At 34.7% G+C, this 26,788-nt stretch overlaps 3 protein-coding genes across 8 annotated transcripts; all 3 read right to left on the reverse strand.

Moving 5' to 3' along the window:
- Window positions 1-1,688: 1,688 nt before the first annotated feature.
- Window positions 1,689-5,980, reverse strand: rft-1 (Riboflavin transporter rft-1). 2 transcript variants are annotated; one of them, NM_001038426.4, is made up of 8 exons: window positions 5,694-5,980; window positions 5,058-5,172; window positions 4,349-4,718; window positions 4,214-4,303; window positions 3,612-3,759; window positions 3,103-3,306; window positions 2,934-3,053; window positions 1,689-2,002 (listed from the first exon to the last, which is right to left on the reverse strand). In NM_001038426.4, exons 1-8 carry the CDS (start codon window positions 5,844-5,846, stop codon window positions 1,919-1,921), a joined length of 1,284 nt encoding a protein of 427 aa, NP_001033515.2. In that variant the 5' UTR covers window positions 5,847-5,980; the 3' UTR covers window positions 1,689-1,918. The 2 variants fall into 2 exon arrangements, 1 of the variants encoding a protein (NP_001033515.2); NR_138524.1 differs by having other exon boundaries at window positions 1,725-2,002; window positions 3,612-3,752; window positions 5,694-5,850.
- Window positions 5,981-6,059: 79 nt separating this feature from the next.
- On the reverse strand, window positions 6,060-13,320 carry rft-2 (the record flags this gene model as incomplete). 5 transcript variants are annotated; one of them, NM_001269112.3, is made up of 7 exons in its annotated part: window positions 6,060-6,372; window positions 6,962-7,081; window positions 7,132-7,335; window positions 8,814-8,972; window positions 9,785-9,823; window positions 11,209-11,871; window positions 13,154-13,320. In NM_001269112.3, 7 exons carry the CDS (start codon window positions 13,304-13,306, stop codon window positions 6,280-6,282), a joined length of 1,431 nt encoding a protein of 476 aa, NP_001256041.1. The 5 variants fall into 5 exon arrangements, with proteins under 5 accessions (NP_001256041.1, NP_001256040.1, NP_001317793.1 ...); NM_001269111.3 differs by lacking the exon at window positions 9,785-9,823 and having other exon boundaries at window positions 6,062-6,372; window positions 13,154-13,312; NM_001330869.3 differs by lacking the exons at window positions 9,785-9,823; window positions 13,154-13,320 and having other exon boundaries at window positions 6,280-6,372; window positions 11,209-11,655.
- Window positions 13,321-13,803: 483 nt separating this feature from the next.
- Window positions 13,804-17,491, reverse strand: gnrr-5 (G-protein coupled receptors family 1 profile domain-containing protein). Its single transcript, NM_071827.7, has 4 exons — window positions 17,392-17,491; window positions 15,544-16,007; window positions 14,570-14,802; window positions 13,804-14,517 (listed from the first exon to the last, which is right to left on the reverse strand). The coding sequence occupies exons 1-4, from the start codon at window positions 17,485-17,487 to the stop codon at window positions 14,039-14,041; spliced, it is 1,272 nt and encodes a 423-aa protein (NP_504228.2). The 5' UTR covers window positions 17,488-17,491; the 3' UTR covers window positions 13,804-14,038.
- Between the last annotated feature and the right edge of the window lie 9,297 nt (window positions 17,492-26,788).

Genomic DNA, 26,788 nt, shown 5'->3' on the forward strand with positions numbered 1-26,788 from the left:
TGGGCTCAGGTTCACTGAGTCATAACTCGCACATCACGAATTTACTCCGATTTAAGATTTTTTTTTTCTGAAAATAATCGTGATTTTCTGCACCTTCTCTCCTTTCATTTTTCACCATATTAGTAAAATTGATAACCCAATAAGTGAAAGCCTTTTCTATGTTTTACGCAGTTTTTTTGCCTTTCCAGCATTACGTAACTTTCTATCCTCTTTCTCCCTCATTCTCCTATCTCTTCATTTTTTCTAGAAACCTGCCGTTATCTTTTGTTTTTGACGCAACCGTGTTCACCTTCTCTAGCCCCATATTTCGCGTTGCCATTGGAAAATAAATCCTTCCGCTTCTTGAAAAAATCCTGTTCCTTTCGTTTGCCAAAGCTATTTGGCAAAAAAAATTTGAGGAAAACCCTGATCTTTATCAGTGCTTTTGTTCCGTGTGCTACCCCCACCGATTTTGCATAACAAGGACAATTTTTTTAGAGTATAACAGGATATTTGTCGATTCAAATCAGTTTGTGTCTTATTTTTTTTTGTGTGAAGGTCGTATTGAAATTTGGATCAGCATATTCTTTTCTATTTTACTGCTTCGGCAACTTAAATTTTCAGAAACCGGCATATGTCGGTTGCCAAGTTTTTGGCATTTGGTAAGCTTATGTATATTGAGAGGAAAAAAGAAAGTATATACCGTTGCTTGCTGAAAATTTGGCAATTTTTCAAATCAATTGTCGGTTGCCAAAATATCCGACGCCGCATAGCCCCAAAAGTTTGAATCTCCAATTTGAAAAAAAAAATCTGAAAATTATTTATATGTTTTATTAAAAACTAATTGGCACATTTTCCCCGTGAGAAAGTACAGTTTTTAATTAAAATTTTGGAAAATTCCAGTTATAGTCATTATTTTAAAATTTTTTACTCTGCAAATTTCAATACTATAACGTACAAAACTTTCTTCATGTTTTTGCTAAAAGTTTAACAAAAAATTTGTTGTGTAAGAATTTTCCAAATATACAATTTTAACAAGAAAACAGTAAAACAATTAATATATTTCAGTATTGAAAAATTGAAACATCCATAAATTTAAAAAAATTGATTATAAAAACTTAAATTATATTATTTTCGGAAATTTGTAGCTTTTTGTCTTTATAAATATACTCATGCGGTACAGTTGGGCATTCCAAATTTTCTTTTTTTTTTGATAAAAAAAACTCATCAGTTTTCCAGCATGTCTTTGTAGTTAAAACAATTTTTCTGTTCCGGGGTTTTCAAATTATTTTTTAAATACATTTTTAAATAGCTTAAAAAGTTAAATTTTTATTGATTTCATAATACAGTTTTAGTTGAAATCCTTCATCAACATTTCTATAGATCACTAAATTCTCAACATAATTTTTGATTCCTTGTTACGCAACGTCATTCAGCTTTTGCTTGATGCTTGACCTCTACGGCTACCGGGGGACGATGCGCATTTAAGCAAGGCCTTTGTTTCAGTTTTACCATCGCCTAGGTGTTAGCTGAATTCTTGCAAAGTTAACAAGTTTTTACTGCCTTTTTATCAGATTTCTTACTAGGAGACTTCATTGTCTGATGATCTTTGTAAGTTAGATAATATTTTTTTGTTTAAAGCTGATTGGAATACCTTGATCATTAGTCACCTAAAAATAAAATGTCGATAGGACATTTTTCTATCTTTTAAAAAAAATAGTTTATTAGGATCAAAAATATGTTCAAAAACCCTAGGTTTATTTGTATACATTTGAAAAGGTGTATGTCTAAAAAGGGAATATAAGGGCAAATTTGCCATTGCTTTTATTGTTCAAATTTACATGTCTATCAAATTGACATCAAACTACAAAAGGAACAACACAAAATTCTCACAAAAAAAGTGAGACTAATGTGAAGTAAAGGAATAAAATGAACAAGGTCACCGACATGATGGTGCAGAGTGGAAGAGTTTCCAGACATTTACCAATGGAAACATTATTGCAGAACCAGTGAACGATCCGATCTGAAATTTAACTGATTATTTTAAAGGTGGGAATTTAGTCTAAACACACACCAAAGTGACCACATATCAAAATAAAACACCAAAATTTTTTGATTTTTGAAAATTTTTAATGTTAGGTGCCAAAATGTTGACTTTTTGAGATATTTTGAAAATGTAGACAAATAATTGAAATTTTAAATTTTAATTTAAAAAAAACTCGTAGAGAACACCTTTTGGTCAATTTTTCAAATTATGAAATTCGGAAACTTAGTTTTCAGCTAATACTATTTTTTAAATGTAACTTAAAAAATTTAATAATAGTTAAAAAATAGTTTTAAAAAAATTTAATAGTTAAAAAAAAAGTTTTCTCGCCATAGAAGCGGTTTTTAATAAGTTTCCAATTTTTTGAAACATGATTAATTGAGATAGTAAAACATTTTTCAGCGGTGGTAATAATTTGCAAGATCAGGTTAATGTCAACATTTTCGTTGTTGAAACAATGTTTATAAAATCGAAAAGACATGGAATATAAACCGTCAAAGTAAAGCAATGGGAGTAAAAGGTGCATTGGGAAAACTACGGTATCGCAAGGGGTAGGGCGGCAAACGATTTTTTCCGGCAAATCGGTAAATTGCCGGAATAGAAAATTTCCAGCAAACCTGCAAATTGCCGATTTACCGGGAAAATGACAAATTGTGGTTTTGCACATTTTTTTGAAAGTCTCAGAATTTCACTTTCAATCGGCAAAATTGTACGCATCCTATGAAAACTTGCCGAAAATAAAAGTTTCTGGCAAATCGGCAAACCGGCAATTTGTCGACCAATTGCCGCCCACCTCTGGGTATAGCCATATTCTCATTTCCTACGCCTAGGCGGGATTGATTGTGCAAAACCAATTTCAAATCCCAAGCAGAGAATATAAATTTTTGAATTTCCCGACTACCAGTCCTACCTGTATAAACGCTCCACACCAGAATAACCTCGACTCCTTCTGATTTCCTTCCCGTAATAATGCGGCAAACATGACACGAAGATATGAGTGCAGTCCAGCTGCTATCAAGGAACTTGCTATCTGAAGCACTCAAGAGGATCATGATGTAACTTCAGAGAATTTTGCTCACTGAGATAATAGTACCCGCAGTTTCAGAATTAAATATCCAATTTGGAGATAGTGCAGCTAAATAGATAATTACTGCAGTTGTTAGCGAAGAGCATAATGTTAGAAATGCTAGAATTGGTAGACTTCGGATTTTCACAAAGAATTGTAGATACGATGCCAGTGGAGATATCACATTGGATAATGTAACCGCATAGTGGTAGGTGTTCTGAAAAGATGTTTCTAAGGAGAAGCCTTGAAACTATATGAGACTTTGAGCTTAAATCCATTAATGTAATACTTGATGAGATAGTGGGATTCTATAAAGTTTCTGTTCAAAATTATCCAACACTGTTGTTTGGCTAGACCTGCTTAAAAGCAGCTTTAACTTACCCAGTTTATGTTATAAGTTATCGAATTCCCCGGTCAAACTCGGGACTTGACTACATTGTAAGGTATACTTTTCAGAATTAACCACACCGAATCATTTGACATTTTTAATGTTTTTAGCTAAAAGACCAATGAATAACTTACCTGTGAGTACACAAGTGTTGCATAACTTTGTACACTTGTCACAATTCCATTCATTTGTGCGTTGACCAACGCAGTAGTTAATAGTAAAAATGCAAGTCGGGCACCGGTTGCACTACTGCTGTCAGGTATACTAGATGTTTCCTGAAAACTGAAAAATTTTTGATGAGAGGTTGAAAATGAGTAGTAAGTTTTTTTTAGAAATAAAAAATTGGAATTTATAGAATTCAATTAAAAATAAATTTTTAAAAATGTTTGGATTTTTTAGAATTTTTTGGATTTTTTTTTAGAATTTTAGAATTTTCCGAGAGTCTTAGAATTACAAAAAAGATAAAATTTTTAGAACTTTTCAGAATTTTTGGGGTTTAAAAATTTTTTGGAATTTTTTTTAGAATTTTAGAATTTTCCAAGACCTTTTAAGAATTAAAAAATGACAGAATTTGAAAAAAAATTTTCAGCATTTTTAGAATTTTTAAAGAATTTTTTGGGATTAAAAATTGTTTTTTTTTTTTAATTTTTTAGAATTTATTTTTATTTTCCGGGTTATTTATATTCTGGCAGAATGGTATGTACCTCAATGGGCCTAAAATTATTACTCGGATTACCTGCTTTCCGTATTAACTTCGTTCACATCCGTTGTAGAATCACCTTGTATAATTTGAATTGAATGTTTCGGTTCTGGCTCCACTTGGCTTCTGAAGATTTTTGATATTTCGAATCCAACTTTTATAAAAACTCACGAATTCTTATGAGCTCCGATCTTATATAACACTAGGAATGCTGCAACTGCCGCGCATGTAAAGAAGAAATTAATAAGGAAGAACATGGAAACTGAGAATCTTGGTGGATAATAATGTGGAGTTTTGTTATCATCACACCAGTAATTCGAAGTTCCTTGTATGAGAGATAGTAGACTTGGAATTAGAGCACTTAAGCCCATTCCTACAAAATATGCATTCAAGAATGACGGATGAAATTGTGCCATAAAAGGGAGAAATAATACACTGGAGATTGCATCAACGATGGCTAATCCGAAGAGAAGAAGGTAAAGAGGCCATGATCGGATGGCTCCAAATATGTATCCAGTGTCGTCCCAGAAGAAGCAGAGACCTGAAAACTCGATTATTTTATGTTAGGGAAAGCAAAATTATAAGAACTCGGAAATACTATTTTAGACCATAAACTGTTTTTATCTCTAAAAAGTGTTGTTTTCTCAGAATGCTCATATTTTAACGGTATTTCAATACTTTTTTTAAGTATCACTATTTTCGAATTCACCCGTTTTTTTTAAAAATTATATTATCCAAACGTAAAACATTGCGTCAAAAATACGGCACCCAGTCTCGACACGATATATAAAAGGTGTGGCTCTTTACTCTCTGGAGCATGCCATTTTTCAAAAAAATATTTTGCCCCTTAACCTTTTTTCAAATATGAGATTGCACTTACCCAATTGACAAATACATGCTAACACCATAAATATGAAAATCAGGGGTACTGTAGGTATTGTCATTTTGATTCCTTTATGAATTATTGAATAGATTAGCGGACCCAGGCACGCGATCTAAAAAATTAATTTGTGGAATTAATTTTTCTTTTTATGAACATTCGGAAAATATTCATTTTAAAACATACCCTTGATTATATCGTAATTTCACTAGATTTTGACATGCCATTTTAAAGGCGCGTGGATTTGTTCAGATGGGTCTCGGCGCGCAAAAACTTAGTTTTTAGCAAAAACGGTAGTTTTTTTTTAGATCTGCGGGTGATCCCTCATTTACTCTTTGCATTTCTCAATGATAATTATTTTCAGATAATTTTTTGTTTTATATTCATTTTTCCGTTGAAAATTCGACATGAAAACTGATTTTTAAAACGTGTTCAACAGAAAATAATAATACAAAATCGACAAAATCCGCTAAAAAATTATTTTAGTTACAAAATTCCAGGAGAAAGCCGCCTCAAAAATTCAAAAAAAAATTACCATAAATTTTTTTGCGCGCCGAGACCCATCCAATTAAATCCATGCGCCTTTAACAAAAACGAATGTATATTAATCGGCTTTTTTCCAGTAATTTCGACTACCTGAACAATAGCAGATAAATAACTGGGTAAGTTCCATCCTTCGGGAAGTTTCGCTGTCAAAAGTGACAATTCCATCCAAACACTATTCGTCCCAATCCATGAGCTGGATCCGAAAATTGCCACGAGGCAAAATGTGAACAGGAACGTTTTCATGAGTCTAGACAGGTCGAATAATTTTTGAGAAGAGAAATCGTATTAGAAAACGTCGAATAATCATATAGAACTCATACGAAAATGTGAAATTAAATTGATAACTGCCTAGGTACACTGCTAAAGATAAGAGAAGAATGACGAAAAAGACAAAAAAATTGTGTTTCACTGCTGCTGCTGATGCAAAACCTGTAAGAGTGTTGGGAATGAGAAAAATATGGGATTAAAATGTTTTACTACACTGTTGTGTATGACGGGAGGGGGTTTCGGTTCAATATAGTACATACATGAATCACAGTTGCAAAATTACAGGCAAAAAAATCTCAACAACCTATTAAATACAAACTTAACAAAGAAAATTAAAGAAAATTAATAAATATTAGTATTACAACATGCGAAAAAACGAAAAAAAAACGAAAAGAGTAACAGAAATGAGCTAAGAGATTGATTTGCATTGCGGAGCCGATGTGAACAAATGAGCAATATTGACCAGCGGAAACATGACTGCCGAGCCGATGAAGGAACCAATCTGGAAACGTGGGAAATTTGAATAGGGAAATTGAAAACGAACGTGGGAAACATTTTTCAGTGGTCTCAAGTGGTTTTGAACACGGGTGGTTGGTAATTGTCGTTCGGCAAATCGGCAAACTTCCGGTTGATTTTCCGGAATTTTTGATTTCCGACAAATTGCCGGAATTTTTGATTTTTGGCAAATTGCCGGTTTGCCGGAAATTTTGATTTCCGGCAGATTGCTGATTTGCCGAAAGTTTTTTATTCGGACAGTTTGCCGGAAATTTCAATTCCGACAATTTGCAGATTTGCCGTAAATTTCAATTCCGGCAAGTTGCCGGTTTGCCGGAAGTATTCAATTCCGGCAAGTTACCGATTTGTCGGAAGTCTTCAATTCGGACAGTTTGCCAGAAGTTTTCGATTCCGGCAACATGCCGGAACTTTTAAATTCCGGCAATTTGCCGATCTGCCGGACCTATTAAATTCCGGCAATTTGCCGATTTGCCGGAACTTTTAAATTCCGGCAATTTGCCGCCTACCCCTGATTTTGAACCACTTTTTCAAACTTTTGGATGTGACATTTGAACTTTTTGAAATCGAGTAGTTACCTGAATAAAAACTCCACACCAAAACAGCCTAGATTCACTCTGATGTCCCTCTCGGAGTAGGGATGCAAACACAACACGAAGATACGAGTGAAGACCTGCAGCGATTAGTGATCCTCCGATCTGCAATTAATATGTGTATGTAGTGTTAGATATATAACACCTCTACATACTGATAGAGCACTTCCAATAGTGACCGAATTAAAAATAAGATTCGGAGACAATGCGGCCAGGTACACAATGAAGGCAGTCATTGCAGTGGAGCATGCGGTGAGAATCGCCAGAACTGGAATACTCCGAACACTGATGAAGAACGGAAGGAATGAAGAGAGAGGGCTCACAACGTTGGATAATGTGACAGCGAAGTGATAGGTGGCCTGGAAACGTTTTTGCGGTTACATATTATGGGTGCACGTGGTGCCAGCCTGTCCCATTGCGATTTGATCTACAGAAAATGCGGGAATTATTTGCCCAAAAAATGTGACGTCAGCACGTTCTTTAACCATGCGGAATCAGTTGAGAACTCTGCCGCATTTTTTGTAGATCAACGTAATTCAAGCCAAAATAAGACACTCTGACACCACGTGTGGGTGGCAAATACGAATTTTCGGCGTTTCGATAATTCGGAAATTTGAGAGTGTTCAAAAAGTTCCAAAAATTTTTTGTGCAAAAAAAGAGCAAAAAACATAATTTTTTCTGTTGTAAATGTTTTTAACGAAGAAATATTACAGGAACTCAAAATTCTGAGAATGCGTATTGCACAACTTATTTGACGCTCAAAATATCTCATAGCGAAAACTACAGTAATTCTTCAAATTGCTACTGTAGCGCTTGTGTCGATTTACGGGCACGATTTTCGGGTTTTTTTTTTGATTTTTCGATGTTTTTGAGGGAAAATTGAAAACTGAAAAACGAAAAATTTTCGATTTTTATACAAAAATGAGCTCAAAATGTTCGTGTTTTTTACTTCTTTTTAGAAGAATTTTGTATATTTTTTTCTCATCGGGAAAAATCGATTTTTTCGGGTTAAAATTCCAAATTTTACCGGAAAAACCAATTTTTTTGGGTTGAAATATATTTTCGATTTTTAATTTTCCCTCAAAAACATCGAAAAAATCGAAAAATGACACCCGTAATCGACACAAGCGCTACAGTAGTCATTTAAAGAATTACTGTAATTTTCGCTACGAGATATTTTGCGCGTCAAATATGTTGCACAATACGCATTTTGTGTTCCTGTAATAAAATTTATGAATAAATTCTATAAATTAATAAATTTTTTTTTTAATTGGAAATCGGAAAACGAAAAATTTTCGATTTTTCGAATTTTGACTTTAAAAAAATCCAAAAAATCCATTTTTTCAATAATTTCTCTATTTTTTCAAAAATATATTCGTACTTTTTCAACTAAAAAGCAACATATTTTCACATTTTCTATATATTTTTCTAGTTTTTAGATTTTTGGGGGAAAAAAGCTTTTTGCAAGAAATTTTTTAATCAAATTTCCGAAATGTATCAATTGTCAAAAAATATTACCAAGACTCGAAATTTTGTGCGCCAAAAGTACGGTACCCGGTCTTAACACGAAAGTTTATTGTTAAATGCAAAAAGATGTGCGCCTTTGAAGATTACTGTAATATCAAGAATTTCCATCGATTATTCATACTTTTTCTCACAATTAATGAAAAACTTATGTGAGATTTTGAAAAAGCCTACAGTAAAAGTTAAAGGCGCACACCTTTTTTCATTTAACAAAAATTGTCGTGTCGAGACCGGGTACCGTACTTTTGGCGGAAAAATCGAAAAATTTCGTGCCTGGATAATATCATGAAACCGTAATTTGTATTTCTATTACCTGTGAATAAGGTAACGCCGCATAACTCTGCACACTTGTAATAATTCCATTCATTTGTGCATTAACCAATGCTGTTGTGAAGAGAAGAAACGTAAATTTGACTCCAGTTATATAATCGACTGGATGTGGTTCTGAGTCGTCGTTGATCATTGCGGAGCGCTGGAAAATTTTCGGATTTTGGAATTTTGGTAAATATTAAAATTTAAGTTAGTTTTCGTGTTATATCATTAATAAAACTTATGTTTTCATAATTAGTAAGTAATTAATTATTATTCCGACGCGAAATTTTGCGCCAAAATTACGGTACCTGGTCTCGAAACGACAAATTTTTTATAAATGAAAATGGGTGTGCGCCTTTAAAAAGAGTACTGTAATTTCAAATTTGTGCGGAATTTTCAGCGATTTCTTAAATTTTTAGGTATTAAAAATACATTTATTCAAAAAAAAAAAACATGAACGTTAAAAATTGTAAGAGTTCACGTAGTACCAGGCTGTCCCATCACGGTTTGATCTACAAAAATGCGGGAATTTTTTGCTCAAAAAAATGTGACGTCAGCACGTTCTTAATCATGCAAAATCAGTTGAGAAATCTGCGTGTCTTCTCCCGCATTTTTTGTAGATCAACGTAGATCAATCCGAAATGAGGCACTCTGAGACCACGTGAGAGTTTAGGAAAAGCGGTTGGAATTTTTTTTTAAATTAAAATATTTTATTGAATATTTTGGAATGGTGAATTTAAAAATTGTTTCGAAAAATCGGGAAAACGAAAAAATTTCGATTTTTCGATTGATATCCAAAAATTGATTTTTTTTTTTCGATTTTTCAAGCATCAGAAATCGATTAAAATTCCACAACAACAAGAGTTACAGTACTCTTTAAAGGCGCACACCCGTTTGCATTTAACAAAGAATTTGTCGTGTCGAGACCAGATACCGTATTTTTCGCGCCAAAATCGACGTGGTAATACCTACCTCAAGGTAGTTTGCATCACGGAAACTTTTTTGTAGCTCCTGCAGAAATGAAATTTGAAAATTTTTTAGGTGCTTAAAATCCCTAATTATTATTTTTTCAATTTTTAAATGTTCAATTGTCATATATTTATATTTTTAGAATCAAGAACAAGTATTACAGAAACACAACATTTTGATAATACGTATTACGCAACATATCTGACGCGCAAAATATCTCGTGGCGAAAACTACAGTAATCCTTTAAATGGCTACTGTAGCGCTTGTGCCGATTTAGGGGCTCCCGATTTTTGAAATGAATATCCTTTCGAATATTAACTGTCCAGAGAGTGTAGTCAGCTGAAGAGACATAGACATCCGGGATCCCAAGGGCCGGGCACGGGAAGAGACGGCTTGTATCGATTTATAGTTTGTTGCCTGCTGACCGTAAATCGACACAAATCGTCCCGGATGTATATGTCTCTTCAGCTGACTACACTCTCAGGACAGTTAATATTCGAAAAGAAATTCAAATTCATATTCGAAATCGAGCCCCCGTAAATCGACGACGAGGAATCAACTAAGACTCCGCCTACTTTCTTTTTGTCTTCCGCCGGACACCGCAAAATGACAAGAGTGGGTAACACCTGGCGGCCGACAACCCACGGGTTCCGCGACTCGTTATGAAGAAAGTAAATTAAGCCACGCCCTTCAAAAACACACCAACTGAATGGGCGTGGCTTAATTTACTTTATTCATAACGAGTCGCGGAACCCGTGGGTTGTCGGCCGTCAGGTATTACCCACTCTTTTCATTTTGCGGTGTCCGGCGGAAGACAAAAAGAAACTAGGCGGAGTCTTAGTTGATTCCAGCATCTCCCGAATTTTTCATCTCTCGATTCGAGCCAATTTTCGGCATCCAAAATCAAGAGGGTATTTTTCGCGGGTTTGACTGGATTCAAATTTGAGGTGACAGTTTTAATATTTTGATAATAAGAATTACTGTAGTTTTCGCTATGAGATATTTTGCGAGTCAAATACATATGTTGTATAATACGCATTCTTAAAATGTTGTGTTCCCGTGTCATTTTTCGATTTTCTCGATGTTTTTGAGGAAAAATTAAAAATCGAAAATATAAATACTTCAACCCAAAAAATCGATTTTTCCCGATGAGAAAAAATATACAAAATTCTTCTAAAAAGAAGTAAAAAACACCGACATTTTGAGCTCATTCTTGACAAAAAATCGAAAATTTTTCGTTTTTCAGTTTTCAATTTTCCCTCAAAAACATCGAAAAATCAAAAAAAAAAACATAAATCGACACAAGCGCTACAGTAGTCATTTAAAGAATTACTGTAGTTTTCGCCACGAGATATCTTGCGCGTCAAATATGTTGTGTGGTACGCATTTCTTTTGTCTTTAAAGTTAATCCTTTAATCTTTAAATACCTCTCTGAACGTTACATCCAATTCTGAAACAATTGCATCAATTGCTGGTGCTCCAGTCTCATGAATCTCAATTGGAGATTCATCTTCATCATCACCTTTTCTTGAAGAACTCGTGTTATTCAGATCCTTTTTCAGCGGAGTTCCCTCATTCGGCTCCTTTTTATTCGGCGTCGCGAAATGAGTATGCGCGCCAGAACGGTAGAGCGCAATAAATGCGAACAGCGCGACACAGGTGAATGAGAAAATCACGAAAAAGAATATAGAAACCGAGAAATTCGGCGGAAATCTCTCTGCGACGCCTTTCTCGTCACATTTGAACATCGATGTTCCCTGAGCCAACGAGAGTAGGCTCGGAGCAAGTGAGCTTAAGCCCATTCCAACGAAATAGGCATTCAGGTAGGCCGGATGAAATTGTGCCATGAACGGCATGAAAAGCACATTTGACATTGCATTAACGATGGCTAATCCGAAAAGTAGTGAGTAGAGAGGCCATGAACGTGGTGCACCGAATATTTCCGAATAGTCGCTCCAGAAAAATGAGAGTCCCAGTTGACAACAGCATGCTAGTGATAATAGAGCAATTATAAGAGGAGCAGTAGGAATTGTGAATGATTTGACGCCTTTGTGCAGAATTGTGTAGATCAATGGTACTATACAAGCGATCTGAAAAAAAAATTAGTTACATTTCGGAAACCATGTTTTAAAATCGAAAAATCGAATATTTTCGTTTTTTCCAATTTTCCGCTAGTCACGTGATGTCCGAGTGTTTCATTTCGGTTTGATCTACGTAGATCTACAAAAAATGCGACAGAGTTCTCAACTGATTTCGCATGGTTAGGAATGTGCTGACGTCACATTTTTTTGGGCAAAAAATCCCGCATTTTTTGTAGATCAAAGCGTAATGTGGCAGCATGGTGGCTAGTTCTAAAATTTTTCAGTTTTTCAAAAATTAGCTCAAAGTTTAGGTCTTTTTCTTCTTTTTTGAAGAATTTTTTATGTTTTTTCTCATCAATGTAAACAAAATTCGATAAAAATCATATTTTATGGTTAGTTTTCTGAACTTTTTTTTCGAATTTTCAGAAAATCGAAAATTTTCGTTTTTTTTTCCGATTTTCTATCGAAAACATCGAAAAATTGAAAAACGACATTCTTGACGGGAACACAAAGTTATGAGAATGCGTATTACACAACATATTTGACGCGCAAAATATCTCGCACCGAAAAAGAAAACTACAGTAATTCTTTAAATTACTACTGTAGCGCTTGTGTCGATTTACGGGGCTCGGTTTTTGCACTTTTTCCAATATCGAGCCCGTAAATCGACACAAGCGCTGCCGTATCCATTTAAAGGATTACTGTAGTTTTCGCTACGAGATATTTTGCGCGTCAAATATGTTGTGAAATACGCATTTTCAGAATTTAGTGTTCCCGTAATAAAGTCGTGTTAAAATTTCGTTTTAAATGATAGAAAATATGCCATAATGTTTTTTTTTGGTTTTTTGCAAAAATAAATTTTTTGGGTCAAAAAAATTTATAATTGTGAATTTAAAAAGTGAAAATAGATTTTTTTTTTTGGTTTTTTGGCCAAATTTGTGACCGAAAATAACTTTTAAAAAATGTTTTTGTTCAAATTTTTTTCCATTTTTTATAAATAAAAAATCGAGCTGATTATTTTGACCTAATTCCGAAATTTTCGCGTTTTTTAGCTAAATTCATCCGTTTCCTTGATTTTTTCTGCGATATATTGATTTTAAACTTCGGTTTTCAACTTTTTAGGCATTTTTCCACGATAGAAACCTGCTGAAACGTTAAAATTATCTTAAAATCGATAATTTTAGAGTAATAGACTTTTTTTTTGGGGGAAAATGTTTGAAAACGGTATTTAAAATCAAGAAAAACTGACGAATTCAGCCAGAAAATGGGAAAAATGCTGAAATTATTTTACCTGAACAACTCCCGCCAAATAACTCGGCAAATTCCATTGCTCCGGGAGCTCTGAAGTGAGCAGCGGCAGCTGCATCCACACACTATTCGTTCCCATCCATGAACTCGACCCGAAAAGTGCCACTAGGATAAATGTGGCCGCCGAGCAACCCATTTCTGCCTGCAAAATAGACGGTTTTGGGCTTAAATTGAAGGGAAAAAAATTAATAAACGTCATTTGAAGTGTTTTATTGCGAAATTTTCTTGTTTTGAGCAAAGAAAATCGGAGAAATTTGAGCTCAGCGATAAAAAATAAATAATAAGAAAAATAATGCATCCGCGCTCCACTGCTAATATAATTTGCGCGCGTGTTTAAAAAAGGGGGGGAGGCAAGAGAAAATCGGGAAAAAACTCAATTAAATCCAATGTTTCTCTCTCTACTTTCAATATAAATCTTAAAGCTTTTGAAACAATAACAAAAAAAAAATATTTCAAATAAATTTCTCTGACGTTTGTTTTGCAGCCAGTCAATGTGAAGAACAAATAATGTCAATATAAAATAAAACTGATAAGAATTTCTTATCGTCTTTTTTTTTCAGATTGATCGATCGACTTGTGATGCAAATTCTCAGTTAATCCCTCAATGAAAAATATGAAATTGCAATTAATTGAATTTAAAAATTGCTTTATTGCATACAAATTTTGACATGAATAATTCGGAAGCAATCACATGACACGCGAACCGCAGAAAATGGAACAGATAATATTATTTGAACGGAATTTTCAAATTAGTCAGGGTTCAGATACTCGTAAATAATAAACATAAAAAAGGAAAGCCAATTTTCTTCAAAAATTATAAATTATTTCTGGCTCTACAGAGATCCGTAAAATTACACGTAACCGGAATTTATTTATGTGGCATTGAGAATACACCATAAATAATTGGATTCACTACAGTGTTCACACAAATTGCCGCATTCAGAAAACTGAGAAAATGTCGGAGCTCTTCCATAATCGGCATCCCGAACAAATTAAGCACTGTGAACAGATTATATGGGCTCCAGATGCACAGATAAGCCACGATTATCAAAGCAGCTTGCCGTTTCGCGTGTTGCTTGGCTCTGTGGATAGTGCTCACTGCCATTGCTCCGAACTTTGATCCTCCACCAGTGGAAGCTCGTGATCTTATGGATCCTTGACGCGTTGGGTGGGAGTTATGAGATTCGAAGTCGTAAGATGACGAGGATCTCAGAGCAAATGATTCTTCCTGTTGAAGTAGATAAGTCGACCTTGTCGGGGATCTCGTCGTAGTCGACTGAGTCTCATCGATAGTCATAATGTCAGATGATTTGACTCGGAAATTGAAGCAAGATGTTGATGCCTTGTCTGAAACGAGAAAATATTGTTAAAATGAACTCTGAATAATGTGGCCAATTACCTTGCTTGAGATGACCTTGAAGGATGAGTAACACAACTATATAACTGCCGATGATGACGATACACGGGATCCAGAAGACGAATAGAAAATGATTGATTGCGTACATCTTCTCCCATCGTTCCATCGAAGCGGCTTCTTCGTCGATTTGTTCTCGTCGGATGTCTGTGGTCGCAGGATCGTGGTACTCGATACGCTTCTCGTGAAGGAAGATCATGAAGATTGTGGCGCATTGTCTGAAATTTGAAATAATCATTTTTGTCAATTAATTATATATTTTTTTAGTTCAACGTTTGTTGGTCTCTGCCAATTAAACGGTGGTAGTGTGTATTTTTTCCATCTCTACGACTTCAAAGGAGGAACGTGGTGGTGCCAGGCTGTCCCACTATGTTTTGATCTACAAAAAATGCGGAATTTTTTGCCCAAAAAAAGTGACGTCAGCACGTTCTTAACCATGCTAAATCAGATCAGAACTATGCGTCTCTTCTTCTGCATTTTTTGTAGATCTACGTTGATCAAGCCGAAATGAGACACTCTGGCACCATGCGAGGAGGGCGCATTAATGCGAGATGGTCTCGCCACGCGTCAGCCATTGGCTTTTGGGGGCTCGCAGCGAAACCAATACGTGGCGCGTGGTGAGACCATTTCATATAAATCCGCCCTCCTTTAAAATCGCAGAAGTGAACAAAATACACAGCACGTGGTGTCAGAGTGTCTCATTTTGGCTTGATCTACGTAGATCTACAAAAAATGCGGGAGAAAGGACGCAGAGTTCTCATCTGATTTTGCATGGTTAAGAACGTGCTGATGTCACTTTTTTTGGGCAAAAAATTCCGCATTTTTTGTAGATCAAAACATAGTGGGACAGCCTGGGACCACGTGCGGTTTTGTAGTTAAAGGTTTGCTAAAACTTATAGAGGAAAATAAAAACTCTTTTTTCTCTTAAAGCTATACACTTGAACACTTCAAAAACTCACTTGAAATCAATATTCTCATAAGGGCTAGTCGTTGTGAACACCACCGCCTGTGGAAGTGACAACAAGAACGCCAAAACCCATCCGCATCCAAGAAGGTTCCGACATCTGATGTAAGCTTTCCGATGAGCATTCAAAGAGCTTATGTTATAGGCTCCAAACACTCGATCAATTGCAATACACGCGATCACAAAAGAGTTGAGATAAAAGGAGAACGTGGAGAAGAAGGCACAGGCTCTGCACAAAAACTCTCCGCCATACCATTGATATGTGATAAGCCAGATGATTTGTTTTGGGACATAAAGGAAGAGAGTCATCAAATCGGCTAGATTAAGCGTTATTCGGAGAAGGAGGATTTGGCTTTTCGCTTTGTGAGTTCTTGAGAAGGCACGGAGAGATCTGGAGAGAGCCATGAGATTCAATGGGCCACCAATGAAGAATACGATTACGTAGATGCATACTTCGATCTGGAAAGATAGAGGTAAGTTTTTTGAATCAAGTGGGGTGCCTGCCTACAAAGCCTACAAAGCCTACTTGCATTGAAGGCAACCTAAGTAAGTTGTTCAGCACGTGGTGCCAAAGTGTCCCATTTCGGCTTGATCTATGAGAATTGCGGGAATTTAGACGCGTTTTCTCCACTGATTTTGCATGGTTAAGAGAATGCTGACGTCACATTTTTCTGGTCAAAAAATTCCGCATTTTTGTAGATCAAACCGTAATGGGACAACCTGGCAACACGTGGTTCAGTGAAAAATTGTATTTCCTCTACTCGGAGTGCACCTAACTTTGAAAGACTATATCTCGGTTGATTTTGAAGATATCGTGAAATAATTAACTGCAAAACTATAGAAAAAGAATTGAAAATTATTTTGTCAGTTGACAGTTTGTTACAAAAACGAAAGGTAACCGAGATATGTCCCTTTTTCCGTCAAAAACCCACAATTGCTGAAGCAGTTATCTCGTCATAATCGACAGAAATCATAGGGAATATTCAAGAAGGAGGAAAATAAAACAAGAATGGTTGTCAAAAAAATCCGAGGCTAGGAACTAATCTCGGATTTTCGCGTCAGCTTAAAAAAAATAAAGCCAATTTTTTGTGTGGGTATAATATTTTTTGTGATCTTCCCCCCACCCTTTCTACATATGCCTCATTATTTTTTCACAGCATTTATATGCCTACTTTCAGTTAGAAAAACAAGTAGGTCAGTAAACTAAACTTATTAGATTTTGCCAGCTCTGATCATGAACTTATGAACTCGAATTTAATTAGGCCTGGTCTAACTTTATTAGGCCTTGTTTTTAGTTCAAAGTTTATATGATTTTTGCTTAAAGTTACGTGATCTTGGTTCAGTAGGACAATAAACGTCATTTAATGTTTCATCCGGAAATATTAGGGATTTTTATAGTAGTGTCTAAATAGACAGGAAACATCAGAGTGTAATGAAGAGATACGCAAAAGTTTGGAAAATAGGTAGAAAATAGGCAGGCAGGTAGGCATTTTTTCAACCAAAAACTTGTTTATTGCTATAGTCTTAAAACGTTCTGAAGTGTCAAACTAATATTTGAGGCCCATTTTATAAAATAGGCCCAGTTCAGCTGGGGTCCAGGTCAGGACTGGCACCTAGGCCAGATATGAATATGAGGTACATTCTGAACTTTTCACTTTTTAAAACTTGCTTTTACGGGCCACAGACGCAAAATTTTGATCGTGAGGTTATGATCCTTTTTTGGTTTTTGGTCTACATACTTGCTCCCCAAGAAAAATGAAATTAATTCAAAAATTATTAGTCGCAACAGAAACTCCAATATTTTCCTACTTTAAAAAATTTTAATCCAGAAAGTTCAACTCACCTTGATTCTTAAAATCTCTGAAATCTCCTCGGCTTCCTTGAGTGCATGTGCCTCTTGAAGCTCTTCTAGCGTCAGATTTTCATTGGAATAGCTCATCAAACTAAAAACAAAAAACAAAAGTTAATTAGCTGGAGCTAGAGTTGGAACGAAAAAAAGAAAAGGCGGAAGAAAAGCTTTGTAGTTTAATCTGCAAGGTGACAAATTTTCTCAAAAAACTTTTTTTTAAGACACATGATATTAAAAAGATTTTCCAATACCAAATCGAACAAAAATCACAAAAACCCTAAAAAAAGGAACAATGAAAATTGTGAAGAGCCTGAAGGTGTGGGGGAGTTGCAGAAGAATAGGAGGCGTGTAATCAACTTAACGAGTGTGTGAAAAACGTCTCCTCTCTTCTTAAAACTGCGTCACATATACACATCTTCAGAATAAGGAAGAAAAGAATGGAAAAGTTCTTGTTAAAAAAAAGATGATGATGATGAAGCTGGTGTGTACGCCGAGCACAAAGAAAGGGATACACTATGCAAATCGGGAGAGAGGGCGGGGCGCGCGGGGCGGAGTTCCCCACGGCGGGCAGGTGTACCGACGGTGTGTTTCTGAACTTTTTCTAGAAAAGTAATCAATCAGGAAAAAATTTAAGAATTCGGTAGTAATCAATCAAATCGGTTTTTGGGAAGAAATGTTTAGGGAATAAGGAATTGGGAAAAAAGGGAGCCTGGAGCTGGATTTATTGTAGAAGTAACTTTGGTACAAGCTCAAATGAAATATATAGCTCAAGCATTATGCCAGCCGTATGCCTGCTTCAAGCCTACTATGTGCCTGCTTCATGCCTGCCTCATGACTGCTTGCCTACCTACGTGCCATTCTTCAGTTTCCGCCAAATTGGCGTGAATAAGTTATTTGCCTCAAATGACATGAAACAGTATCAAAATACCAAATATAACTGTAAAAATGGTGACAAAAATTTTCCGAAATGTTGATTTTTTTAATTTTGTCAAAAACAAATTAGACAAGGCTGTTATATTTGAATTCCGGCGCAAATTTAATATCATAAGTTTTCCATTTGTGCAGTTTCCGGACATTTTTTTTTTCGTTTTGCGTTCTTTGAACCATCTTTCTTCACATTTTCAAACATTTGTTCAGCAGAAAATTCATGTGAAATTTTCATAATTTGTAAAATTCACTTAGACCTGATAATTTAAAATTAATTTTTGCGTTTTTTAAAGTTAAAAAAACTTAAAAACTTAGAAACGCAAAAATATCAAAACTAGGTCATCAGGTCACATTTGCGCGGGAATTCCACGTGGTGTCAAAGTGTCCCATTTCGGTTTGATCTTCAAAAAATGCGGAAGAAGAGACGCAGACTTTTCAACTGATTTCGCATGGTTTAGAGTGTGCTGACGTCACATTTTCCTGGGGTAAAGTTCGCGCATTTTTTGTAGATCAAACCGTAATGAGACAGCCTGACACCACGTGAAATTCAAACACAATTCGATCCCTCGTAAGATGGCTGCCGACCAATCGGAAGCGCAGCCACGCCTTCTTCGCGTTTGCTGATTGGTCGCACGTGTTCGACTACTTTTGGACCAATTAGAGAAATCTTATTATTAGTTATTTTGTTTTCTTTTTTATTTTCTTTTTTGTTTCCAGCTTGTTTTCTAAATTAAGCCTCATAAAAAAGGTTCATCTTTCTCACGGATATAAAATGATCCCTAGATGAACATCTCCTCTAATTGTTTTTTTTTCTTTTCATTAGATTTGTGATCATCTAAAAAAAAAGCTTCGGTACCCCTACGCAATAATTCCACAAAAAACCCTTCACGAAATTCATGAAATATTCAAGAAAATATGGGAACTACAACTTGCTGCATACTTTTGTGTCTAATTAGATTAGGCCATAAACTGGTAGTATATGGAAGGATAGAGTTGAAAAGAGCACGTCGACATGCGGCTTGGGAGCACACAGAGCACAACAATAATTAGTCTGGAGCCGGGGGACTAAGTTTCACAGAAAGACTTCTCGTTGACATGGAAATATCCTAGACATGTGTACATTTCCACTTGAAATGCACATTGTTTTAACATAAAATTTTTGAATTTTTGAAACTTCGCGGGAAAATGTTTTGATCAAAAATCCTTATGATGTCAGGTGACAGTTTTTTAGATCGCTCGCCTTATAATTATCACGTTTCGAGCAGCTGATTTTCGGTTGGAAATGGAAAGGGTAGCCTGGTAATTTAGAGTATCATAAGACGGTGTTGACACGGAAGGAAATGTGATGTTTTTTATTTTCAGAGGTATATAATAGCAAAGAAAAATAGTATATGCAGATTGTTAGGTTTTTTTCGCACACTAGGGGAGTCAGCGACTTACATAGTTTAGGCAATAGAATAAGAATTGAACGTGAATTTAGAAAAACAAAAGAGTATTTTGTAGTTTACTCCAAGACGTGAGTTTTGACACAAAATCATGTTTTGTCTGGACGGAGGAGTTTGTGAAATCGAATTTCCACCAAAATGAAATCTGCGACCAATCAGCGGTTTGCTACTCCCACTTTTGAACCGACGCTGATTGGTGGGCAATGTGCTTTTAAACTGACCTAGAAAGTAGGCGCGAAAATTTATTTCTGCCTTTGAGGTGGTCTTCTACCTACACGCGAGCCCGGTTGGTGCTGATTCTGTTTATTTTCTGTCATATCGTCAATGGGAAACTTATTTAATATCACTTGTATGTTTCTAAAATGTCCAAAAATTATCGTAAAATGTTTATAAAATTTCTGCAAAAATATCAAGCAATTTTGAATTTTTGGCCATCTACCAAAACGTTAACTGAAAATTGTGAAAATCGCCAAAAATGTTTTCATCATTTCTAAATGTAACTTTCAGAAAAATAATTGACATTAGAAAATTGGAAATTTGGGAGTTTAACCTGGCAATTTAGTTCAATGAAAAAAGTAGGCGTAATGTAGGCAGGCTTACGACTGGCCAGAAGAACTAGCTGTTAATATGCCAAAAACTAGCCTTTTTTACTTAGTTTTTCATTACTAATTGTAAGTATGTATATTAGTTTCAAAATCATCTTTCTGTTAGCTTCTGCGGATTTTGTAAAAATTCGTTCACAGTTTCCATTGATCCCATAATCACATATGTTTATCACTTGTTTGCGGCTAAAATTCCTAAGAAATTTTTCAGATGTGTTCGAAAGGCTAAAAGTCTAAGTGACGTTAAGCTTGAGTCATGGTTGCATTCATATATAAAACATTGTTCTTCAAGAACATTACTCACGGCGAAGTTTAGGTGATTAGTCTAATAGCCAAAGAGTATCTGAAATCAAGAATACAACTTTGGAACACGATTAGAAAATCAGGCGATCACAATAATAAAGATTCCCAAATATTTCCTGATTAATTTGAATGATCAAGTTACTAGTTGGTTTTCAACAAAAAAAAACCAAACAAGCTCGCATCATCATTGTTATCCCGACAAGGAATACATAATTGATGATTTCAGAAATTGAGGGATTTCGGAGATTTTGTTCTTCTTTTTTCGAGAAGGTGGATTTCAAGAAGTGTGAGAAAAAACAAAACGAATGTAAAACAAAGAATAGTGAGGATTTGAAAAATGTGTTCATTCATAAAAATCATAATGTTAAATTCTCTGAAATATTGTTTATTTTTTCTCGAAAGCAAACGCCGTACTATAAATAACGAACACACCAAAAAACAATGTTCAGATTTTAAATGGTTCACTAATGCTTGGTGTTCAATGTTGTCCTCGTTTTGCAAAATCAAAAACAGAAAACAAATTCAGGCTGTTTAGACCCACGAGGACGTTAAGAAAATAAAAAATAAAAAGTTAAAGATTTTCTAGAAGTTTTTCAGAAAACGAAAAAAAATGCAACTATCTATCTAGGGATTGGGCATTCTACAAGACCCATAAAAATATTAAATAAAACTTTTTTGAAAATATTTAAAACTTGAAAATACTTTTTTAAAAATTAAAAAATATCGAATAAAGAGCTATTTTTTCTTATTTTTATGGAATTTCCTAGTAAGAAATATATTTTTTTTTGTGCCACTCACAGTGATCATGGCTTTTCCGAAAAACTAGAATCTTCCGCAACCGGGAACTGTCGGCAGAAAAAACTTAACTTTTCGGCAACCGGAAACCGAGTTGCCGGAAATTTTTTAAACCGGCAATTGCCGAAATTGTCGATTTGCCGGAAATTTTGAAAACCGGCAATTGCCGAAATTGTAGATTTGCCGGCAATTCTGAAAACCGGCAATTGCCGAAATTGTCGATTGCCGGAAATTTTGAAAACCGGCAATTTCCGAAATTGTAGATTTGCCGGCAATTCTGAAAACCGCCAATTGCCGAAATTGTCGATTTGCCGGAAATTTTGAAACCCGGCAATTGCCGGAAACTTCGAAACCCCTGCAATCCTCGAAATTGCCGATTGCCGGAAATTTTGAAAACCGGCAATTTCCGAAATTGTCCATTGCCGAAAATCAGAAATGCCGGAAATGCAAATTTGATACTTTTTCTATATTTAAGAGCTCAAACATAAATTAACTTTTAACTGAGCGGTCTAGGTAGGCATTTTAATACCTACCTACAACTCATATTAGCTCCGGAACTGAAGATTTATTCGAAAAAAACTTATTTTCCTCGAAGCACACTTTATAAATGATACCTCTTTCTTTTCTAGCAAAACATCGAGGTGGCATTTTTCTTGCACGTGCATGTGCTGCAATATAATAAACGGTGTGAATTGAAAGAAAATAAGCGACACGCGACATATACACAACGCTTAATGAGACGCTTTTGACGAAGGGATGAGTAGAATGAATGAAAAAAGAAAACAATCGCCGCGCGAGAATCGAATTCAGAGAATAAGGGAGATGCTTTTGAGAAAATAAAAATTAAAGATGAATCTGACACGTTGGTCTTTGTTCGGCTTAAATAGCGCGGAGAGCTTACTCGGAAGGTGACTAACAAGGAGAGAGTAATTTTAGAATAAATAATAGAATACACAAATATATTTTTAGAATTTCCTGATTGCTAGAGGTTTGGAAAGGAAAGTTCTGGAATTTTTTGAAAGGTATTCGAGTTTTTTGACAGGTTTTCGGGATTGTACTAGCCTATTAACTGTATGTTAGAGTTCACACAGGTGCAAATTTTTACGATTTTTGGACATTTTCCAAAATTTTGACAGTGTACCAAATTTTTGTAAACTTACCAAAATTTGGCAACTTAACAGATTTGGGCAATTAACAGTTCATCAAAAAATGTTCACCAAAAAAATGCATTTACCTAAACTTGACAATTTACCAAAATGTGGCAACATACCAAAATTTGGCATTTTACCTTAATCTGGTAATTTACCGAAATTTGGAGATTTACCTGAATTTGCAAATCACCGATTTTCGAAAAATTACCAAAACATGGTGATTCACCAAACTTTTGAAATTTACCAAACTTTGGCAATTTACCACGTTTTGGCAGTTTACCGAAACTTTGCAATTTATCTAAATTTGTTAATTTACCAAAATTCGGCAACTTACCAAAATTTGCCAGTTTACCAAAATTTGACAATACCTATTTCTGGTAATTTGCCTAAATTTGGCAGTTTACCAAATTTTGAAAATTCGCCAAAATTTGACGATTTACCTAAATTTGGCAATATACCAAAATTTGGAAATTTTTCAAGATCTGGTAATTTACCGAAATTTGGCAGTTCGCCGAATTTTCCAGTTTACTTAAATGGTAGTCATGCGTTTTGTTCCCTATGCTAGAAATTTTTTCAGTTACCTATATATGAGGATTTATTTAGTTCTGGGTATTTCAGACTTTTTTAAAATGATTTTAAAAGGTCCCAAGAAGTTACAAATATCAGTGTTTTTGGCAAACGTTTGAAATTAGTTCTGAGAACTAAATTTCATTTTTTGTTCCCAAAATCCTTCTGAGAACGGATTGAAATTAGTGTGATTTATCATTCTGAAAATGAAATTAATTTTTTTCTGCCAATAATTGCTTCTGATTAGTATATTATAGCTAAAAATCTAAAAATACGCCCAATGCAAGTGACACACTTGCTCAAGTGCATTACGTATGCAGTCTTCCCCGTGTATCCTAGGAGGTTTCAATGGAAATTATTTGCAAGAGAAAAAACTATGACAAATGCACGTTTTGTTCCATCCTTTTCCATGTTTTTTTGGTTATCGGGAAAAGTTTGAAATTTTTGAAATCAAGGGCTTCAAAAATTAGTGAAATTAGTTCTGTTTGGAAATTATGATTAGTAGACAGAGACGCCTAAAAAAATATTGAAAGGCTTTTTACATTTTTAGATTACTTTTGGGATTTTATTAGAAATTTCCAAAACTCTCTGAGTTCTTTAAATTGAAAAAATAGCATAACTTGAACTTGGCGTGCCGACCAATTAGCAATGTGCGAGGGGCGTGCCTAATAGCGATGATTGGTCGATGATGATGTTCCAATTTTCACCATGAAAACGTGATTCAAAAATCTGCTCAAATTCAAACCAATCAGCGACTTTGAACTTCGCACACTCTATATGATTGGTTAAAAAGTGGGCGGAGTAAATCGCTGATTGGTCCTCATTTTAGAGGAAGTTCAAATATGGAAGTTAGTTAGAATTGGAAATTTTTAATTTTTTCCGCAATTTTTTAATTTTTATTTTGTGGTTTTTCAGCATGTTTGAATTTTTCGAGAATTTTATGAAGAATTTTATGATTGATCTATTTTCCAATATTAGGAATAAAAAAGTGTATTGGTACTTTTTGAAAAGTGGGTACCACGGTTTGATCTACAAAAAATGCGGGATTTTTTCTGACACCACGTGGCGTGCCTGGATTTTAAAGTTTTCTTCCTTTGAGCCATATTTCAAGTTCCAGAATTTTCAAACTTCGATAGAAACTGTGTCCAGTTATTGGAAAAAATTCGAAAACTATGGTACCTCTCAAAAAAATTATTGAAAAATCTCAGTAACTGCAAAAAAATGTACCGGCTCCATAATCCGAAGTAAATATTTTAAATCAAAAATTAAAATCAAAACTTATAGTTTAAGAGCACAAAGAGTATCTTGCAACCCTTCAAAAAAGGACAATAGAACGTAGAAAAAATGTAAATGCCAAGTGCACATTTTTTCCTTTTTTCCTTCTCCTCCTTTTCTCCGTTCAGTGTGCTAATGCACTCAATTTCCATTTCCTCTTTTTGTGCTCTAAGACGGTTCGTTGCTCTTTTAGTTTGAGCTTAGCTTCTTAAGAAGACTTCGAATGACGAAGCGTGTCGAAAGAAAAAAATCCGAGTTTTTGTCTAGAAGATTAGATGACTAGGAACATGAACACCTACATCCGGATTTGTATTTCTATTTTGCGGGGGGCGCATTGAAATATTGAAACGATATTCAAATTGTAGGGGCACTTAGCATGTGATTTTTTGGTATGTTTAAAATAGTATACGACACTATAAAAAATGTCTGGATAAAATACTTGAAAACCGAAACCGAAATAAATTTGACGTGGTGGGGCAGTGGAAAAAAGTTGTCAAGGTTTGGCAAGAAGTTGGAAAACTTTGACTAGAAATTGCCAAAGTTTGGCTTAAAGTACCAAAGTATGACATGAAGTTTCCAAAATTTGACAAAAAGTTGCAAAAGTTTAACAAGAAATTGGAAATATTTGGCAAAAATTTACACAGCTTGGCAGGAAGGTAGGCAGGAGCATTCAACAAAATGTTGCCCAATTTTGACACAAAATTGCCATAAGTTTGACAAGAGTTGCCCGAGCAAGCAAAAAATTCTAAACATAAAAAAAACCCTACAGTAATTGGTTTGTTTTGCAGGATATCTTTACCTTCAAGTGCCGAGCTGCAAATGAATTTTTAAGTGATATCGAATAATTAAATACGAGGAGTGCTTGAGAATTTTCAATTGCCTATGGGATTCAAAATTGTATAGAACTAAAAATTGTATTTATGGAATGCACGTAAGCAGCTTAGTTTTGCAAAATACGGGGGACAAGAGGGACAAAGTAGGAAACACCCATATAATTTTAGGTTGAGAAATTTTAAGAATTGTTTTCTAATTTCAGAGAAATTCTAAGAAATTAGGATGGAAACAAAAAAAATGAGCGATTGATACAAAAAGTTTTACCAAAAAAAAAGGAAAAAATCCAGGTTCTGAAAATACATCAAAATTCAAAAAAAATTAGGTAGTTTGTAACAAGTTTCTTCTACTTTTAAAAATTTTCTAGGTGTCAAAAATAGTCATTCACATCATTTGGAATACGAAAATCGCCAAAATAGAACCAGAAAAACAACAATCGTCAGAATTTTGCTTCCTTCAACCCAAAAATGTCAAAACACAGAACACTAGTCGGCTCTATGTAATATTCAAATTTTATAATCTTTTAATCATAATTTTCATTGACTAGCGAGTCATTTCCTCTTGTCGGATTAGTGGTGTTCGCTTTTTCAGAACTTCCTATTTCGTCACTCACAAAAAACTAAAAGACAATGAAAATCTAGGTTCATGAGAACTTAAAACAATCTTTAGACTAAAGAGGATACAAAAAAATGAAAGAAAAGAAATGAACATGACTAGGATCATGATGACAGGCTCATATTACAAACATGAGAGATTTGAGGGGACGGGGGCAGTAGTAGGTATACATTTTAACTTGACACGTTTAACTTCTTGAGCTTATGCATTGAAAAATACAACACAAAGTTGCTGACCGTGACGCCAAGAAGTGTGTATTAGTGTTTGCAACTTTATGCATACATCTCGGGAAAAGAACCGAAATATACGCTGTCCAAGGTTATACGACACTTGTATTTGATTTGGAATTGGCACAAATTTACCAAAAAAGCGGTTTAAAATAGCTAACTCAAACAATTAAGCTGCGGGCAAAGATTTTTGAACTAGAAAAAAATTCGATCTGAAAAATGTTCGGTGATTTGTTTTCTGAATTTTTTTTTCAAAAGTTTTGCCTTACGATTAAAACGTAAAAATTAACAATTTCTGCAAAATGTTTTTTTTTCTGAACAAGAAACATGGATTAGAGAACCTTTATAATATTGATGAAATTCGTGTTAGGTCAGGGAAAATATGAAATTAATTTTTAATGATTTTTTAACTGTAAGAATATTTATCAAATTTTTTTCATATATTTTTTATGGTTTTTTGAAATCAATTTCGCAAAAAATATGACTAATTTTCAAATTTCCGCGCAAATAAATAAACTAGTTTCGAGGCTTTTTTTTACTTATACAAAAACATAATTTGTTCAATTTTCAATGTTTAATTATATATTTTTTAGCTCAATTTTAGAGTTTCAGCAATTTTTTCCATTTATTTATAACGAAAAAATGGTTGAAAA

Source organism: Caenorhabditis elegans, chromosome V, assembly GCF_000002985.6.
Source record: "Caenorhabditis elegans chromosome V".
Taxonomy (NCBI): Eukaryota; Metazoa; Nematoda; class Chromadorea; order Rhabditida; family Rhabditidae; genus Caenorhabditis; species Caenorhabditis elegans.